The sequence below is a fragment of the Musa acuminata genome, chromosome BXJ1-10 (genome assembly GCF_036884655.1).
Source record: "Musa acuminata AAA Group cultivar baxijiao chromosome BXJ1-10, Cavendish_Baxijiao_AAA, whole genome shotgun sequence".
NCBI classification, from domain to species: domain Eukaryota; kingdom Viridiplantae; phylum Streptophyta; class Magnoliopsida; order Zingiberales; family Musaceae; genus Musa; species Musa acuminata.
The window spans coordinates 17,158,327-17,172,330 of NC_088336.1; the positions used below are offsets into that span (position 1 = coordinate 17,158,327).

General features: G+C 36.1%; 1 protein-coding gene across 2 annotated transcripts; it reads right to left on the minus strand.

Annotated features, from left to right (window-relative positions):
• Nucleotides 1-7,004: 7,004 nt before the first annotated feature.
• LOC135595260 (F-box/LRR-repeat protein At1g67190-like) lies at nt 7,005-9,397 on the minus strand. 2 transcript variants are annotated; one of them, XM_065085947.1, is made up of 2 exons: nt 9,210-9,397; nt 7,005-8,604 (listed from the first exon to the last, which is right to left on the minus strand). In XM_065085947.1, the coding sequence occupies exon 2, from the start codon at nt 8,437-8,439 to the stop codon at nt 7,186-7,188; it is 1,254 nt and encodes a 417-aa protein (XP_064942019.1). In that variant the 5' UTR covers nt 8,440-8,604; nt 9,210-9,397; the 3' UTR covers nt 7,005-7,185. The 2 variants fall into 2 exon arrangements, with proteins under 2 accessions (XP_064942019.1, XP_064942020.1); XM_065085948.1 differs by having other exon boundaries at nt 7,005-8,558; nt 9,210-9,396.
• Between the last annotated feature and the right edge of the window lie 4,607 nt (nt 9,398-14,004).

Sequence of the window (14,004 nt, forward strand, 5' to 3'; positions counted from 1 at the left end):
TTATATCGATCCGTGATATTTATGTAGAAATGAAAAAAATTGGCCAAATAGGAAATGACATATAGTTCACCCTAAAAAATATATAAAAATAAAATAAAATAGAAACCAATGACATATGCCAATTTGGTCCAATGTAAATCTTTTCTAAAATTTTCAGATCTATTGAGCCAATTGTTCTATGTGATGCACTGTTTGGATTTTGGGAAAAAAAAAGTGCTTCACATTTTAAAAAAATTTTTAACTTAAATTTTTATTAGGTGTTTTGGACTAATTTATAAGCTCAAATGTCAAAAAACATTATACGGATCGATGATATTTATGTGAAAATGAGAAAAAATTGACCAAAAATAAAAAATGACACATGCTTCGTAAGCTAAATAATTCATAAAAATATCAAACACATTTTTTAAAATAAAAAAATTAATGACATAAGTCCATCTGGGTTCTATGCAATACAAGTCTTTTCTAAATATTTTAGGTCATTTGAATCAATTTTTCTATTCAATGCACTTGGGTTTTGAGCAAAAATAATATATCGCATATTAGAAAATATTTTATTTAGCCAAAATTTATATCAAGTGTTTTAGACCAATTTAAAAGTTCAAATATTAAAAAAACATTGCATTTATCCATGATATTTATACGGAAATAAGAAAAGTTGGCCAAAATTTTTTTTTGACACAGTTTAAAGCTAAATAATTCATAAAAATATAAAAAAAATTTAAAACTAAAAAACTAGCGACATATATTCATTTGAAATTGTTGTCCCTGTTTAGATGCTGAAGAATGCTCTGTTTTCCACAATATGTATTCATACACAGTAAGAAATACCTTTGAGAAATCCTCTATAATATCTCAAACTATTTATATCATTTTGACCAGAAATTAGGAAAAAACTTGGAGAATCATGAAAATGCTTTGTTTTCGACAACATATAGTCATACACAGTAGGATACATATTAGAAAAATGACCTATAATATCTCAAAACTCTGTTTACACATTTTATAAAATGTGTGATACATTTTGTTGATGTATACATACATTACAACAGATGCCCTTTTTGACATGTACAAAACTTATGTCATATGTATATTTTCAAAATATAAAAAATTTTCAGATATGTCAACCAACTTTTATAAAAACTATGAAGCATATTCTCTACAAAAATGTTAGTTGATTATGCAATTTGCATTCGAAACGCCTTCATAACGAATATAATATAATCATTTTTGGAATATACAAACCGCATTCAGCGTCTACCACTTTATAAGAGATTATTGATCGGCACTTAATACTATTAAATGAGAATGAAAGAAAGGAGTTGAGTCCCAAAATGAGACTGAGAGAAAGGAGTCTCATATAGAATATGTAATGTTATTCTAAGAAAAAGGACTCGAACTGGAACTCTAATGAAGTTCAACACTGGCTGTTACCTTGATTTCTCGTCGTTTAACCTATGGCTTACTCCCTAATATTCAATCAAAGTATATTGATGCCCTTACATCACTATCATTGTGATAATTCCACTGACATTGTGTCTACTTCAGCAATCTCATCTACTGTAATTTATCTGGTTAAACTGTTCATATTCCAGCATTTTAATTAAGTTGTATGTTCCTCATTCTTTTTAACTAATTGCATCAGTTGTTTTAGTAGACAGGTTTGATCGTTGATCAGTACTCGAAGTCCAAACCCGCTTCAGTTTGTTAGTCATGAATTCACTCACAAATTCTGAACATAATACTCACTCAGTAATTCTTGTCAGAGCATTCTCTTTCGAGAACATGTTGACTAACTGACGAAAGTGGATGCTGTAACAGTGGACAAACAACCAAATTGATAAGCTTAGACATTGCAAAACTAAGAAGAAATAAATAGATGATGTTACATTAAGATGGCAACTATCATCCAAGGAATTATGGAGTTTAGATGATTGATTGTTGAGGTAACAGAGGTGACGATCATAAAAGATACTTCTACTGGAAAAGAAAAAGATTTTTGTATTGGGAAAAAAAAAACGAGAATATTATATAATTATAAAATACTTTTTAGGAGTTTCAGATAAACATTTTATTCCTTTAAACTGATACCAGAAAACAAAGCTTTCAAAAATCCAGCAAGTCTTTTGAATCTTGACAATAAATTGAAAATGATCCACACATAGTAAGGCCTGAAACAAATATATGAAAAAGCAAATCAGTACAGAAGTTACTGACGAAAGTTCTTTTCCCCCTCTATCTAACGAGCACATGCATATTGTGATTTAGTCAAATGCTTACAAAGACTACACTTTTTCTTATTACTAAATGAAAAGACGAAAACAAAACTGAATATTTTGTCACAATTTACTAACCATGGTTTTCTGACAATTATTTTTATGAAGGTCTAAGATTCTTTGAAAAGATTTAGAGCCTTTAAAAGAAATAACTTGCTGCCACCTTCTCTGTCTCATGAATATAATTTTTGTACTTACTGTTGCTCTGGTGAATGGACTTGTATGCCACCAGTTTCAGAACAAGGTGCGATAGTAGGGAGTTTTTGAGTCACTCCACCGTGACTTGATGGTTGCATTTAGCAACTGGGAGTTTGACCCCATGAATACAAGCAACCCATTCCCCAACAATGAGGGCTCGGTTCACATATGGCAGGGTTATAAAGATAAACTGGTTCAAGTGGAGTTACAACGCTATCTTGCGCAGAAACTTGCTTGGATACAATATCATGAGAGTCCAGAAGGTGGACACTTTTTCATGTGCGTGGATCATTGGGGTGATGCAATACTCAAGGCACTTCTTCATTCAGATGATACTTCAACCTAAAGCCACTTCGAGCACAGTGGCAATTTTAATATATCATGCATAGTTTTGTGCATTAGTATTTTATAAATCTTTGCTCTCAATTCAAATGACGAAATAGACAAACTGTTAGCAAATGCAGAGAAGTTACCCCTATAGCCTTGGGAATGAACAAAAGAAGATCAATTATCTTTTGAGTCAGGCACCTTAGATATAGAAGAAAACACATCAAAATTCAGAATTTGGTAGGTTCATTTTGAACTCATCTTTTACTTATAATTTATGCATGTTTATGCTGCTCTTGGAATTATGCATATGTCTTTCTTGCTCAAAGATTTATGCATATGATATTCTAACTAATGCTAGCAAGCTTGGATGAAGAACTTTGACAACAAACAAATTCAAATACTCATTAAAGATAGGGCTGCAAAAAGTGAATCTGTGTTTGCAAACCCTGGATTCATGTCTATTTGGAATTTGATTTTAATCAGGGGTTGCAATTCTCAATGACCTTGAAATTTTGAGTAGTTGTTCCTGTTAGTGTAAAATTCTGTACTCAAACGTGAGCACAACCAGGCCTCATACTTCAAGTACAACATATACTTAGAACTATGTAAATTGAATTTTGGGTGCTTATAATTTGTTAACTGTGTTTTCAATCTAGTCATAATACAAACTAAGATCTGACTCGATCCAACCCATTGTTAACTTGAGATCTAACGTGATTTACACAACCTGAGCCTGGTTGTGCTAGATATATGAGTTATTCAAACTGAGCCAAGCTGCTTAATTTGCAGCACAAAAATCACAAATATCGAACGGTAAAACGAATTTGTCCTGATGAAAGAGAAACAGGCACTTCGAAACAGGACAATAGGACCAAGATATGACTCAAAAGATTCAAAATTTGCAATTAAAATTACTCGTTTGATATACGATGCTACTACTTAATACAAGACTAATAACACTACTACTAAACTCTTTACTAATGCAAAATGATGAAATATGAAACGTCATTAAGTCGGTGCATCTCGATGATATTGGTAACAAACAACAAAGGACAATAGCAGCAGGTGTTTCTTCACAGAACCTTCCCATATAATTTACTTGGAAAAACTCAGTTTCAGAATGTTAAGTCTAATCCCTATTGCAAGATCCACTGGATATGAATTTGCTACATCATAGTCAAGCCTTTTAATAGGAGTCTTCTAGTGGTTTTAACATGGGTTTCACATCCAGTTTCATGCAGTTGTGGTCATCCGCTAATATTTAGTTAAAAGGAGGATACATGGATCAATCAAAAGTTCATACATGAACTAGCTATATCCAACAGCATACCCAGAAAGGACATAGCTGAATCACTTTCTGGTGGTAGATTACAGTGAAAGAGGGCCTTTGAAGTCGGAGAATAGCTTGTTAATTTGGTGCATCTGAACAAGTAGCCTACCTTAATTATTGTCGTCAAGTCCAACCATTTCCCTCAGGTCTTTGATAGATAATAGTAATTAGCTGCATACTAGGACATCATGTGCATGTGTCTACCAGTTTTGCTTCATCAAATGATTGGAAAAAAAATGTAAAATTAATGTGGAGACCCTAATTAAACAGAGTCAATGATAGAACATTTAAGATTCTGAACATGTTGCAATAACATCTATGCACGATAGAACTAAATCAATGTGGCTTTCTTTTGAACCGCTTATATACCTTGTATGCCCACGATTATAATTATCCGTTAGTGTCTTATATCATGAATCACAATAAGGTCAATTTTGAACAATTTAAAAAGCTTAACTTTCAATTGCTAACAAAGCCAAAAGAAACTTACAGACTCACAAAGCGCAGGCCAGTGAGATGTATCATTCACCAATTTCTATCATCAGAAGTCAACAATGCAAAGAAGCAATTAGAGAGATGTCTTCCACGATGTTCAGAATTGTTGTGGCTGCCGCCTGATTAGGAAAAGAACACCGAAGTTAGCGATCCATAAAATTAAAAAACCAGCAGTGTGTGTGCACCTCATGTAAAATCGGATATAATTAATTTCATGTCCAAGAAATCACGTCGACAACATCTATTAAGAACTATATTCGATACATGCAATATTTTGGAAAGTGTGAAGAAGACACTGCCCATGATTTTTCCTCCACGCACTCTGCAACTACTTTCTCTCTATTTCTTCTGTCTGATCGGCGGCTCCCGATGTTGGATGTGACTAAATTAAGCAGCAAAACCACTGGATTAAGACGCAGAAAAACGATCGTTTCCATTTAGCTGGAAAAATCATTTAAGAACCAAGTAGATCATAGATTACATTCATCAATAGCTAAAAAGGGTTTCGTTCCAGAGCATCACGCCATAATGAAATCGATCGATACTAGTCCCAAGAGATTATTTCCATTTAGCAGGAAAAATCACTCAAGAACCAAGTAGATCATAGATCACATTCATCAATAGCTGAAAAGGGTCACGTTCCAGACCATCACGCCGTAATGAAATCGATCGATATTACTCCCAAGAGATTACGGCAATAGAAATTTTCATCAGACAACTAAATGAATCGAAGACGAGTTGGGATATTACCTACGGCCACCTCGACGAAATAGATCTTCGTAATATGGAGCGGAGGGATCGAGCTGGCTAAAGCCGATCTCGAAGTGTTCTCCACAAGGGGATCGAAATATGCTGCGCGCCAGAGGCGGGCTTTTTGAATATTATACGCCTGAGGAATCCGATCGAGGAGTTTGTTAGCGACGGGAACCGTGGGATTCATCGATCATGATGATTCGGTAGTTCTTCACGCGTTTAAGAGTCACTTGCAATAAATTCCCCGTAAAAAAGAATTACCGTCTCTCTTGTAAGGAAGGATAGGCAGAGGATAAGATGAGTTAGTTAAAACCAATGACGTGAGGAAGTACATAAAGATTAAAAAAAATTCATTAAAAACAATAAATAGAAATTGAATTAGTGATTAAGACATGACTTGTTCTCAAATTATGGTTTGTCCCTGTAATTTTGCAGAATGAAAAGGATGCAATTATAGCAATTCTAGTATTTTTGTTCATGATCTTTCCCAAGCCTTGTGTAATTGATAACTGCTACCACCACTAAGTTTGGCAAGGAATTCTCGGTCCAAGAATAATACGTGGAGAACAAAATAACATGAATAATAGGTGTGGTGACATTGCCACACTGGGAGCATATTCTTCTAAATTCTTGCTAAAGAAAATGAAATTCTAATCGAATCGACGATGCATGTAGAAAATCTTAACATTCCATTATCATCCCAAGTCAGAAACAATCTGGTGGATGTGTCTATTTTTTCTGATTTTCCATCCCTTCAGAAGCAAATGTAGGATGTTCACTATCGGGCAATCATACACCACATGAAACTGCACGAGAATAGTGAAATGTCAGCGTTGAGCAGCACTTGCATCCTTGTGATCAGGGTGATAGATAGTTGGAGATTTGTTGATTGATATCCAGACCTACAACAAAGAAATCATGGCAACAAAAAAACTGCATGATACCTTGAAAGAGTTAAGGTCCCTTTTTGATGATGAAAACATGATAGAAATGTGAATCATGCATTTTCCAATAAACTCTTCAATAACAAGATTTTAGTCAACTTAGTATCCAATAATATGTTGGAACTAGGTCTTTGTAATTTTGATAAAACTATAAACAAGTAGCAGCAAACAACATTCCCTTTGTTGCTCATTTGGAGTCCTGCAGTTCAAAACACCTACCAGCTTAATTGATATCACTACATAAGATCATATTATAACAAATCAACCATTTTTGTAAATTTGGACACGTGAAAACAAAGGAGGCGAAAGAGAAAACAATGAAATTGAAAACTTCAAAATAAATAAACAAAATGATGGGTGGCTTTTGACTAAATGGATAAATATCAAATGGTCATCATTATTGAAATAAAAGTGATTAAACAGTCTCTACAGATTTGTATATACATTATTGGCATGACATCCATGTTATGTAATGCTTACCATGATGCATCATCCAAAAGGAGCCAGATGATTTTCTTATACAACATGATTATAACACCCTCATTTGTTAAAATGACCACATGATGTTAAAAGAATATTCTCAGAATGTACATTTGAAACAGACATCAAGGCTCAGTTCCATAAGGAAAGTGTCCAAGAAGTAAATAAATTTTCAAAAGAATGAATGAAATTAGTGACTAAGCTAATGTTTAACTTTATATATCCAATCTCTCACCAAGGGTGACGTTTCTACATAATGTGTTTAGGAGAAAATATTTTCAGCAATTACAAGTGGACATGAAGACACTATACCTACAATTTCATGCACCCGAGCTCAAGATAAACAAAAATCCAAACTCTTTCTGTGGCATACAATAAATTACTCGTACTCGAATTGCACATCAACATGAATATATTTCCTCATTAGACAAACTATAAATGAAGTAAAATTGGCCAACATCTGACGTTCTTCACGAGTTTTAGCCTCATTAAGAACACCATGAATGACTAATTTTTTGAGGTTCGGGCATCTTTCAATCATTCCAAAAACCCAGTGCCCAAAGTGCTCACTTATCACAGTCCATCCCAGTTCCAGTACTGCCACATTTCCCAATGATGAGGAGCCTCGCAAACCATAATGGAGCAACCCATCCCTTATTTCGTAACTCAATGAAAGATGCTTAAGCTGTGGGAAAGAAATAGCAATAGATTCTGAATCAATGATCTCATCCTCATCATCAAACACTACTCCCCAGAGCCTGAGTCTTCTCAATTTAGATGCTCTAGATATCATATGGTAGAATTTTGGCCATACAATCAGAAAGTTACTCACATCCACAACCTCCAAATGATCCATGCTCTCACCGATATCCAAATGAGTGACACTAACATCATCTATCTTCAAATGCCTAAGAGTACCCTTTCCAATTAGCTCAAAAAAATCAAGATTTAAGGCATTTAAGTTCAAGATCTCAAGATTATCTGCTTCCAAAATAATCTTATCGACACCTACTGATTTCGCATATAAGCACTTCAATGTTTGACTGCTCAGCTCCATTAAAGATTGAGAATCTGATGTGACAATTTCTAGAGCATCAAGTGTCAAAGACTCGATTCTCGGACAGGCAGCCAGCAAGAGGCTCAAATCAAAGGCAGAGATATTAATATGTCTTAGAGAAAGAGATTTGAGGCAAGTAAATCGCTGGTAACTTGGTTCAACCCCGGTAATCAAATTATGATCCAAATCCAAGGTCTCTAGCTTCTGTCGACCACACTTCTCTAGAATGTTCACATTAGGTGTTGTGCGCACGTTATATGATAAGCTCCTTAGTGTTTCTCTAGTATACATGAGCCAAGCAATAACTGGAGCAGCTGAGAATTCATGGGCGCTGTCCATGTGAATTGAAAGACACTGCAAACCGATTGTTTGGAATATTGTCTGTGTTATGAGGATCTCCAACTGCCTGGTGGTGATGTCACGGGGCCAGTCGTCTGACTTAAAAGAAAGGGTATGTAGATGCTTCCTGCAGGCTTCTCTCCATTTCCGGCAAGTTGCAGAGGCAACAACAACATCCCGAGCAGCTCCAAGATGAGAAAGGATATTCCCGATGACTTCCACAGGAAGGTGCTCCATAAAAGGAAGAGAGTAACTCAGAAATATAGCAAATGATCTAGCCCTCGGTAATCATTCAATTCTGTGGATTACCAAGCCAACCGCCAGAATTGTGAACAACAATGCAGAACTCAGACAACCTGTTATTAGGAGAATAACGAGAATCAAACGCCGCATCTTTCTCCCCTGCAGCAGTCATAAAGAGACAAAAAGAATAGCATACCAACTGGAAAAATGAAGAAATCAACATCTAAAACAGATCATTCAAATGATTAATGAACAAATCCAAATAAAATAAAACTATCATATTCCAAGAAGCGGAAAAATAAAAAACCACATAACAAAACAAAATTTTCTTCTTAGGTCCGAAGTTCAAACAAGTATAGCAACATAGGTTGAATTATTCGTGGAAACCTGAATAGAAATCCTACAACGCAATTAAACCAAGATCTATCTTTTCCTCAAATCTTTGATGAAATAACTTGAATATATCAGATCAATCCATTAATCGTCGTGTTAAAAATCCAAATCGCTTTCGAGAAGACAAGAAATCCAGTAAAATCAGAAATATGAAACATCTGGCATAAAATAATTTCCAAAGTTTCGGGCGGGTTTAATGCGGACCCAGTGAACAGATCTCCCAGATCGAAATCCAAAGACTGGACGATGGAAGATCGAAGTTTCCCATTAATTAACTCGGAGAAATCGAATCAACAGCCCAAAGAAGAACGCAGGAGCAAGAAGACAAAAAAAAACAGACAAGAGTGAGGCATCTGGATCAATAACCGTACCTTTGTGCTTCGCATCAACCGATCGACGGAGAGCGAGAAAGAACGGATCGATTTGAGTGGAGGAAGACGAGGACCGCTGTGATCGAAGGACGGGTGACCAGTATCCACCGTAAGAAGCAAGCAACGAGGTGGGGTGGCGAAGAGAGAGGTAGAGGGAGCGATCAAACAAGGAAGACGTTGCGGGTGGTGGTTTCTTCTCCGTCGCCGCCCCTTTATGCGCGAGCGGTCGCAACCAAATCCTAGGCACGTGCGACAGAATTGAGCCGAACGGCCTTACAATAAGGCCCAATGGGCTTCTTTCCGCTGACGTAAGCACTCAGTAATGGGCAGTTTTGAGTCCGTCCATCGTGTACTTTTTCGGTCGCAGAGGAGTTAGGATCATCTCCAACACAAACCATTTCAACAGAATGAAAATTTTGTATTAACCGTTGATTATTGTGAGACCCATATGGCGCAGGGTCTAATCGCAGACGAGGCTCACATCAACGAACGGATGGGGAAATTGCATGGACAATCGGATACGCGCGACTTGGAGAGGATCCCGTATCAAAAGGGTTGTTGGGTTCCTCCAAGAGAAACGCGGCCAAACCTTGTTGCTTCTGTTCGTTGGATTTCGCTCCGCTAGCATTTGTTGAGAAGAAGGCGACGATGTAATGTGGCCTCCGCCTCCTCTTCGGACAGCGAACCGCTTGCAGGTATTGCCTCTATTATTCCTTTGCCTTCCTCTTCTCCGTTTTCGATTCCTTTCGCTTTCTTTTCTTCGTTTGAATTGTTCGAATCGAGGTTTGTGCTTCCAATTCCTTGGGGCATTCTTAGTGTGGGATTTGACAGCCTTGTTTGTTGGGTTCCTCCAAATGAACGCGACCAAACCTTTCTGTTCGTTGGCTTTCGGTCGGTTAAATTTAATATGAAAATTGAAATCAAATAATAATAAATTAAATTCTCGAATCATACATTTCGATATTATATAATTTTTTTTTATCTGTTCTATAGGAGCACCATCCTTGAATCCAAAAATCACATATCGTTCTAACTAGACTCACCTTCTTCTTTTTAGAATCGTAAGGGGGTGAATTAGTACTTTCGAAATAAAATTTAGATTTAAAATTTTTTTATCGTTAAATACATATCGAAAATACGTTAAACTTAGAATGTAAGTAAGGGTAGTAAGTAACTAAATCAGTTAGTAATAGAAAGGAAAAATATAAAGAGCAATGCAAACCAAATTTATAGTGGTTTGGTTGTCTCAACCTACGTCTACTCCCGATTCATCTTCTCTTGAGGTCATTGGCTTTCACTACTAATTTTCTTTTCAATGGACGAAGATCAACTACCCTTGTTACAACTCTTTCACCTTTTCACAAGCTTATGAGAGAATCTTCATACCTCTCTTTTATAAGAAAATCTCGCACTTCCCTTAGAATGACCTATAAACTTAAGGAGGAAGAAATTCAACACCCACCTTTTAAGAGAGTTTACATACTTCAAATCTCAAGTTTTCGTGTTTTTTCCAAGCAAGCATGAGTGAGGTATTTATAGACCTCATATTGTTTTAATAGTGGAGCCAAAAATGTTGAATTTCATATTTTGACGATGAAATCAATTAATGAGTTTATGGACTGATAAGTGTTTGAGATAAGTGATACAAGAGAAACTTCGATCATGGAAAGGTAAATCATTGAAGTAAAAGAATCAAACATTGGGTCGAAGAGCATCATGTCAGAGTTCGAGTATTGAGCTAGAAGGATCGGACATTGCGCAAAGAAGATCGTATGTTATGAGATGTCAACATACCGATAAATCGAGCAATACACCGAAAGAAAGGACGATACATCGGAGGATCAGACGAAGTGCTAGATGAACAAATGACATATCGAACAATGTACGTTTCATGATTGTAATTGTTAAGTCTTGATCGAAGTTGTTTAAGTGTCTAATTGAGTTGGTTTTAGAGCATAGCCATGCCAACTTGATTAGGAGCTCATTGGGCCTGAAACAATGCTGAATTGGGTATGTTGAAAGTCCAATTTAGTAACATGGAGTTGGGCTGAGCTGTGGTACCACCAAAACCCGAGTTCCTAGGCTGTCAAGCGATGGTACCACCTAATCAAGCGAAGGTACCGATAGAATGTCTTGGTTCCCAGGCTATGTTAGGCAATAGTGCCGCTAATACCCCGAAAACCTAGGGATTTAAATTTTTGGCTCTATTTTTGAAGTCATTTCGGGCCTATAAATACCCCACTCATACTTGCTTAGTAAAGTATGAAAACTTATGATTTTAAGTATATAAACTCTCTTAAAGTATTGAGTCTTTTTCTCTTTGAGTTTAGAAGTCATCATTGTAAGGGAAGTGTGAGGTCTTCTTATAAAAGAGATGTGTGAAGGTTTTCTCTTAAGCCTGTGAAAAGGAGAAAGAGTTGTAATAAGAGTAGTTGATCTTCGCTAATTAACAAAAAGATTGGTAGTGAAATCCGGTGGCTTTGAGGGAAGAGGAATCGGGAGTCGACGTAGGTTGGGATGACCGAACCACTATAAATATGGTTTGCATTTCTCTTTATGTTTTTCCTTTCTATTACTAATTGATTTAGTTACTCACTATCCTTACTCATATTCTAAGTTTAAACGTATTTCTGATACATATTATTTTATTGAACTTTTAAATCAGAACTTTATTTTGAAAGTACTAATTCACCCTCCCCCCCCCTCTTAGTGCCATTATGATCCTAACAATTGGTATCAGAGCATGGTTATCTCAATTGGTTGAACACCCAAAAGAGATTAAATGATTTTTTTTTAATAATCAAGAGAGACACTCTATCACTCATTCTCTTATGTTTAATGGGATGGACTATACATATTGGAAAATACGAATGCGAATTTTCTTTCTTTCTATAAATTTTGATCTATGAAACGTTGTTGAGTTGAGTTTGGTTTTAAAAAATCCTCTAGACCAATGAATGAATGAAATGTTTTTAAGAAGAAAATATTTTATTTAAATGCTAAAGCTATAAACGCTTTATTCTATGCTTCATGAAGGCATAAATAAAGTAAAAAAATCTAAGATTAATCTTTTGGTACATAGTTATGAATTATTTAGAATGAAGCCAAGCGAAATAATTGGTGACATGTACACTCATTTTATGAATGTTGTCAATGATTTGAAAGCTCTTGGTAAATGTTATACTAATCTTGAATTAGTTAATAAAATTTTAAGATCTCTTCCAAAAAGTTGGGATCCAAAGGTAACTACAATTCAAGAAGCAAAGGACTTGAATAATCGACTCATCGCTGCCTAACATGACTCCTTGATCTATGATAAATTTCTTCATCCAGAATCCCTCCTTTGTTACTTATACGTAACAATGTACTCTGCCTCCATGGTTGAGTCAGCAATAGTATCTTGCTTAGAACTCTTCCAATTATTGAATCATGAATTTGGATGATGAAATCAATTGATAAGTTTATGATATAATATATTGGTTGAGAAAAGTGATGTAGGACTAACTTCGATCATGAAAATATAAAATTATTAAAGCAAAAGAATATGAAGTTGGGCAAGAGTCGGAGATTGGGCATCGGGCCGGAAGAATCAGACGTTGCGTGAGTCAACATGTTGATGGATCGGGCGATATGCCAAAAGTTCGGATGATGCACTGAAAGTTCGTCGGGAGCTCAAATGAACAAATGACAAACCGGACAACTTAGATTTGCTATCTTATAATTGTTTGAGTCTTTAGTGATGAAGTTAGGTCTTAATTTGAGTTAGGTTTGGGTATAACTCTACTAACCCAATTAGGGGCCAATCGAGCCTAAATCAGGGCTGCATTGGGCTAGATGGATAGCCCATTCAGTGACCCAGAGCCATGTCAAGCAGTGGCACCGCCAATAGTTAATGCTGTCAAGCGGTGGTACCGCTTGACAAATAGTGGTACCGCCTGACAAGTGGCGGTATCGCTAGAGCCCAGTCTCTGAGGTTTTGTCAGGCGATAGTACCACTCAGACTAGAGATAATACTGCTAGTTGTCAGGAGAGCAAGAGGTGGTATCGTCAGTACCCCGAAAATCGAGGATGAGACACTTTTTGACTCAATTTTTGAAGTCATTGGGGCTTATAAATATCCTACTCTTTCCTGCATGAAAGAGCATGAAAAGTGAACAAAAATCTTGAGATTTTGAGTTGTAAAAGTCTTGTAAAAGTGTTCAGTATTCTCCTCCTCCTCCTTAAAATTTATGATCATTCTAAGAGAGGTGTGAGGATCGTAAAGGTTATCTCCTAAACCTATGAAAATGAGAAAGAGTTATAAGAGGGTAGTTGGTCTTTGCCCATTGAAGAAAGACCATTAGTAAATGCCGATGGACTCGATGTAAGAGGAATTGAGAGTAGACGTAGATCATGACAACAGAACCACTATAAACTCGGTTTGCATTTACATTCTGTTTTTCATTGCTATTACTCTCTGAATTAATTATTTAGTTCACTTACTCCAAGTCAAGCACATTTCCGATATGATTTTTCATTGAATGTAATTTTTTAAAACTGACGTTTTTATCATAAGCACTAATTCACTCCCAACCCTCCACCCCCCACCCCCCCCCCCCCCCCCTCTCGTAGTGCTGATTTTGATCCTAATAGTTTGTATTAGAGCTAAGGTTGTTCTCATTTGGTTTAACACCGAAGATAAATGACTTTTGCTAGTAATCAAGAGGGTCTTTGAATCACTTGTCCTCCTATGTTCAATGGGACGAACTACATATGTTGGAAAACTCGAATGAGAATTTTTTTACTTTTTATGGAT

Bases quoted from the DNA above. Each gene is read 5' to 3' on its own strand.
- LOC135595260 (XM_065085947.1), bottom strand. From the start codon at position 8,439: ATGGAGCACCTTCCTGTGGAAGTCATCGGGAATATCCTTTCTCATCTT.